This window comes from Nestor notabilis, unplaced genomic scaffold (assembly GCF_000696875.1).
Source record: "Nestor notabilis isolate BGI_N333 unplaced genomic scaffold, ASM69687v1 scaffold21766, whole genome shotgun sequence".
Classification (NCBI taxonomy): domain Eukaryota; kingdom Metazoa; phylum Chordata; class Aves; order Psittaciformes; family Psittacidae; genus Nestor; species Nestor notabilis.
In genome coordinates, this window is record NW_009932690.1 from 20,889 (window position 1) to 26,782 (window position 5,894).

Below are 5,894 nucleotides of genomic sequence, written 5' to 3' on the forward strand. Positions count from 1 at the left end.
AAAGGTAATGGCGTTTTCCAGACTGGAGAGGAAGTCCCGGTCACTCAGCTTGGACACCTTCAGACTGTTCATCTTCTCCTGAAAGGCAGCAGGGGAGGTGGTGGTCTGTGTTCCCGGCACTCCAGCAGCAGGGACTCACCAGCCAGGTAATGCTACCCTGATCCCTTCTTTTCTAGAGACCCTAAAGGCTGTTATGGGAGATGCTAGTGTCATTCTCTGTGGTTTAGGGTGTGGTGAAAGATGTAAGGCCCCTAGAATGCTAGTGGAGAGCCAGAGTAGGAATCTGATGCCTCACTTGCTTGCAGCAGAGCCCCTTTCTACCCTGTGCGGTTTTCCCCAAGCATGGAAATCCACATGGGCTTAATATGGATGTGGAGCCTCTCTGGTGCTGGGGAGGCTGAGCTAGGCTCTGCAGCCCAAAGCCTGAGGCTACTTTGTGCAGCTCTTACCGGAAAGCTGCTTCTCCTATCCTAGCAGACCTGGCTTTCCTCCCCACAGCTCTTACCAGATTCTTGATCCACTTCTTTGCTTGTCCTTGGGGATCTATGTAGAGAGTCCAGCGCTGGGAGAATTGTGTTATTAGCCCATTCTCCACAGACAGGGTGTCATTGGGTAAACCAGCAATCTAATGGGGTAGAGAAAGCTGCTGGTTAGCACAGCACAGGTGACAGAGAGAAGCCCTTGCTGCCCTGACCCGGCCTGGTGGGTAGGGGATGGTGGTGAGGGTACCTCTAACAGCATCTGAGCCCAGAGCTGCAGCTCTGCCTGAAGTGGCTGAGACTTGGGACAGAGCTGCGGCCATGGCTTTGCTCTAGGCCTATGCTTTCTAAACGGAAAGCCTTACATGTTAAGGCTGATGCCTTCAGAGCTGCTGCCCTGGATGCTGCCAGGTCATTTCCTGCTCATTGTGCCGGAAGCCCTGTCAGCAATTCCAGCTCTACAGTATGGAAGTGCTTGGTAATTATTGAGGTCTCTGATTTTTGGTACAGGTGATCCTAGTGAGTGGTGAGCTGAGTGTTTTAGCCTTTGCCTGAGGCACCTTCAGTCTGAAGTGTTGGGGTTTTCTGCAACTTGCCTTCCAGGAGTGGATTTCCACAGGGTCTCCAAGGGTGCTGATGAGGTTTGGCTCCTGAGTGTGAGGAATGTTGTTCTCTGACAGATGCCTCACCCACTCCTTGCACAGTGATATGCGGTAGTCTCCCTGCCACAAAAAACACTGTCATAACCTTTCTTCTAGTGAAGCTAGTCTCCTGCGAGCATCTAAACCCTCCTGTTCCCATTCAAATAGGACCATGTGCAGCCTGTCACAAATAGAGATCCAGGAGGGATCTTGCACCCTTTTGCTCTATTCCTTTCTCCCAGCAGATTTAGCCAGCACCAGTAATAGGCCAGGAGAGCAGAGCAGCTAACTGAGCCCCTCGCAGGGACCACTGCACACTTACTGTAAAAGGGCCCAGGTAGGCCACAAAGCCAGCTGCAACCAGCATATCCCCATTGATGTTGTTGATCTTGTAATCCAGGCTGTCTACAGTGTCCTCCCAGCGAACTTTCTCATCAGCCAGACTGTTTATGAGCTGTGGGATAAGTTATACACATGAGAACTGCAGTGTGGTCTAATCTTGTGGCCTGGATCTGCTATTCTCTGGGTAACGCAGCAGGTGACTTTGGTGGCCAGAGGTTGCACTGTGGCCCCTACCATATACTGAATTCTGTCCCTAGCTTTGAGCACTTAATCCTGGGACTACTGAGCTGTTCTTGGATGTCCTGAAGACCCACTGCTGGCTGAAGCAGCTGTGCAGCTGAGGACAGCAGCTTTTCATACCCGTGCCTAGGTAACTTAGCCTCCCCAGTCCTGTTGTGCTGCTGAGATCTGGCCAGCCAGTTTCAACCTAGGATTGTCGTGAACTGCAGGCACATAAATGTTTTTACCACTGTGCTCCTTGACCTGAAATCACATTGTCTCACATAAGCAGGCAGAGCTCAGCTCTGTCTCTTACTGTATCGGCGCGGATCAGTCTCTGCTGACACTGCTCACGCTTCATCTCCAGCTCCTCCTTCTTGGCTATGCAGCTCTTGTACTTGTCTTGCAGCAGAGCAATGCCAACTTCAACCTCCTTCAGGCGTGCCTTAGCTTCCTCAAGGACCAGCTGAGTGGCATGCAGGTCCTCTTCTGCCTCCTGCAAGGCTCGCTGGGGAGATGCACAAGGAAACAGTGGGTACATTGGGCATATGGCCCTGCTCTTCCCCAGAAAGCTAGAGACCTTGGAGCACGAGTTGTTTTTCCTTAAAAGCACTAGCTGATACTGATAGCTGTCTCTGTATGACATTTGACCTGCCTAGCTCCAGGGGGATGTTCTGCATGCCCAGGAATAAAAGTAGGGGTGCAGAGGGCATTTCTGCATAGCTCCAAAAAGCCAAGAGCCTGTGCTAGCTTACACAAGCTCAGGCCCACTGCTGAACAGGAGGAAAGGTTCCTCTGCTTGCCCCAAAGTAACAGCAAAGGAATAACTAGGCTTAGAGAGGATTAAGGCTGAAATGCTAGTGAGATGTGGGAATGCTTCTGCAAGTACAGTCTCTGCTGAGCCAGGAACTCAGCACTAAGAACAAGGTACCACTTCTGTCCCAGTATATACTAGCCTGATTTCTTCTACTTTATTGCGTTAATGGGTTTTGAGGCTTTGGCTCTGCTAAGGCTTGGTCTGAACGTTACATCCTGACCTGCAGAACATGATCACTTTCAGCATCTCCTGCAGAAAGGGGCTGCTAATAATGTGTCCCCTAACACCTAGAGCAAGGGGGTCATGCTGCCTCTTACCCGCTTGGGCTCCACAACCTTGGCCACAAAGTGGTACTTGTGCATGGCCCGCACCCACTGGCAGATGGAGGTGCAAGCCTTGGAGACCTTGGCAATGGCAGCTGGCTGAAACTCCTGGTTGTCAATATAGGGCTGGATGGCCTTGATCACAGAGTCTGGAATATTGTCCTGCAAGGAATGGTAGGAGAGAAAAAGAGATCAGTGATGAGAGTGCTAGAGATCTGACTAGGAGGGTTTCAAAGGGCTTCCCCCAGTGGCTGCAGCCTGTCCAGGACCTGGCAAAGTGGTTAAAGCAGTGTACTGGAGCAAGAAGAATCAAATTGCAGTGTGTTGAGACCTGGGAGGCACGGCTGTGTGACTGGGTAAATCCCTTCCTGTACCATTTCTATCCAGCTCCTCCACATGGAAAAGAGCAAAGGCACAAAAGGGGAAGACTTGTGCATCTGGTCCCATTGCCCAAGGCAATGAAGTACAGCCAGCCGACATAAAGACTTCAGGCCAAGAACATCCTCATCCTCTGTGCTGCTGAAGGGTGTTGCCCACGAGGAGCTTTAAGCTTCATTGCAGTGAGAAGGATCCCTGGGGCAATACCTGATCCCTGGGCTCAGCCTCCCTCTGCCACCACGTACCTTATCATACTTAAACAGGTTGTCCAGGAACTTCCCTGGGTCCTGCAGAAGGCCCCTGCCTGGTTCCCAATAGTCATCCACCTTGGAGCCTAGCTTTTCTCCTGCCACCTTTTTGGGCTTGACTCCTTTCATAATGCAGACAGCTTCAATCACCATCTTCACACCAGGGGGAGGCCGCTGCATTGCTCGTACCTTCAAAACCCAAATGGAGACAGTGAGCTGGCCTGCTTCTCAGTGAGATGGAAATGCTCATACCTCATCTGGCTCAGGGGAGACTGGGACCAGAGGCAGGCAGGACACTTAGAGGATGCAAGACACAGGCAGCAAGGACAGAAGTATGTGAAGGGAAATATTATCAGAACAGGCATGGAGCAAACTATAGGTAGGCTGAAAAAGCCTGGCCTGATGCTCTGATAGGTGTATCTTACAGGCTGAAGACGTCTTAGCAGAGGAGCTAGACCTATATTGCCCTAGGGAGGAGGCTGTGTGGAAATGAGGCACAGGCAGATGTTCTGCCAGGTCCCACAGCCCATAGGCATGATATCAGATGATGAGGCGTCCCTCTCTGGAGGCCCTGCAGCAAGGAGCTTCAGGAGCTGAAGAACTACTGTGATCATCAACTCTGTCAGCACGGCAAGCTTGCAGGTTTGGGCAGCCAGCCTGCAGTACAAGCTGAGGTATTTGGAAGAGGAGGAGAAAGCAGTGAAGCAGGACTTAAGGAAAGTTTAGACAGACCTGGAAGTGGAGATCTTCCAAACCCATGCTATCCTCAACCAGATCAGCAAAGCTGCAAAGCACCTGGCAGAGTGGCATGGGGACATGGGGAAAGGCCAGATGATGGCATTGCTCTGCGAGATGGATCTTGCCTCTTACATGGAGCTAGAACAACAGGCCACTGACATGTCTGAGAGGTTCATGCAGCAGGTCCTACCAGGGAGTGTCCAGGCTCTAGACGCTCAGGGAACAAGTGCACAGTGAGAGAGCAGCCTGAAGGAAACATGCTGGAGGCTGGGACACAGATGGACTTAGACTAGGAAACACTGGAAGAAGAATAAGCCACTTATCAAGAGTGTACAAACACATCATGGTGGGGGGTGCCACCAGCAAGTTGGGGAATACTGGTCCAAGGGCAGAGCTGCTAGTAGAGGGGAAGAATGGGAGAGGTGTTTTTTATGTTTTGGGGGGAATAAAAAGGTCTGTAATTCACAATTTGAGAGCAATATATAAGCCTGTCCCTGTGTGGTAAACTCTTGTATACTTGCTGAGTTTGCTTTCTAGGCTATGAGCTGTGACATTTGCCAGGCTCAGAATCACCCTCTTTTCTCTACCGGGTTCCAAGCCATTATTCCCTGGAGTCAGCTCATGAGCCATGGCCTCTTCCTCTTCTCTGCCTGTAGTTGATCATCTCCTTTCAAAAGAGCCTGCTGGTTCAGGCAGTGTACTGCTAGATCTGGCCTTGGGCTGTGCCGCCAATACTCAAGGCTGCATTGTGGTACTGCCTGCTGCCTGGCACCATGAGGTGAACCCTCCTCAACACCCTCTCTGGCACAATTGAAATTACATGTAGGAACATCCAGGAGCCAGTTGCTGCCTCTCTGCCCTTCAAAACTCTTTGGTTCAGGAGTGAACCTGAGAAGCTGCATGGGCAGCTGCCCAGACTGTAAGCCCAGTGAGATGGACGGATGGATATGCTGGAAAAAGCTGGGGATGCTGCAAGCCTATAGAAGCAGAATTGTAGCAAAAGACCAGATGCAGCTCTGCCACCCTCTCCCCTCAACCCACTTACCTCTGTAACATCACTTTTGTTGAGGTTTCTCAGGCTAGCAAGAGCAGCGTCCAGGGCTGGGAGGGCTTCGTCCAAGTCCCTCTGAGCATCATCTGCAATGGCTTGGGCTGTCTGAGCTTTCACTTTGGCCTTCATCTCCTCAGCCTGCACAGCACTCCTTGTCTCTTCAGCCAGAGCTGTGTCCACCTGCAACACCAGAGACAGCCTCAGCAGCATGCTGGAGCCAGAGCACCCTTTGGCTTGGGTCAGCACTGCTAGGTAAAGATCACAGCTATCCTGGTAGATCATGTGTCTTTCATCAGAGACATAGTGGGGCCTAACTGTTGGAGGGGATCCCTCTCCCACATTATACCAGCAGCAGGTATTTCCTCAGCCTGTAGAGACCATCCACAAGCTGCAGCTCTAGATGTGCCTGGAATGGTGTTGGTCTGCAGGAATTAGCTGTTCTACCCATTTTTCCTACCTGTGAGGGGAAAGGATGCATAGGGATGCAAATATGTAGGGAGATGGAGGCATAAGAAGATATGCTGAGGGGTTTGTTTCTAAAACTGTCATTTCTACCTACCCACAGGGTTAAAACACTACCAAAGAGTGTAAATGGAACGTGGAATATAGCCAAATCTGTATCTGCTGTGTGGGAGCATGGGAGATTGCAAACTCTTTC

At 51.1% G+C, this 5,894-nt stretch overlaps 1 protein-coding gene across 1 annotated transcript in view; it reads right to left on the bottom strand.

Annotated features, from left to right (window-relative positions):
- The window catches only part of DNAH1 (dynein, axonemal, heavy chain 1), a gene marked incomplete at its 5' end in the record, with an annotated part of 27,736 nt that overhangs the window by 9,233 nt on the left and 12,609 nt on the right, over positions 1-5,894 (bottom strand). The window contains 8 exons of the mRNA XM_010016533.1: positions 1-78; positions 506-625; positions 1,076-1,201; positions 1,443-1,574; positions 1,998-2,189; positions 2,816-2,983; positions 3,445-3,636; positions 5,231-5,416. Coding sequence (XP_010014835.1) covers positions 1-78; positions 506-625; positions 1,076-1,201; positions 1,443-1,574; positions 1,998-2,189; positions 2,816-2,983; positions 3,445-3,636; positions 5,231-5,416 — 1,194 coding nt within the window. The remainder of the gene's footprint in view (positions 79-505; positions 626-1,075; positions 1,202-1,442; positions 1,575-1,997; positions 2,190-2,815; positions 2,984-3,444; positions 3,637-5,230; positions 5,417-5,894) is intronic.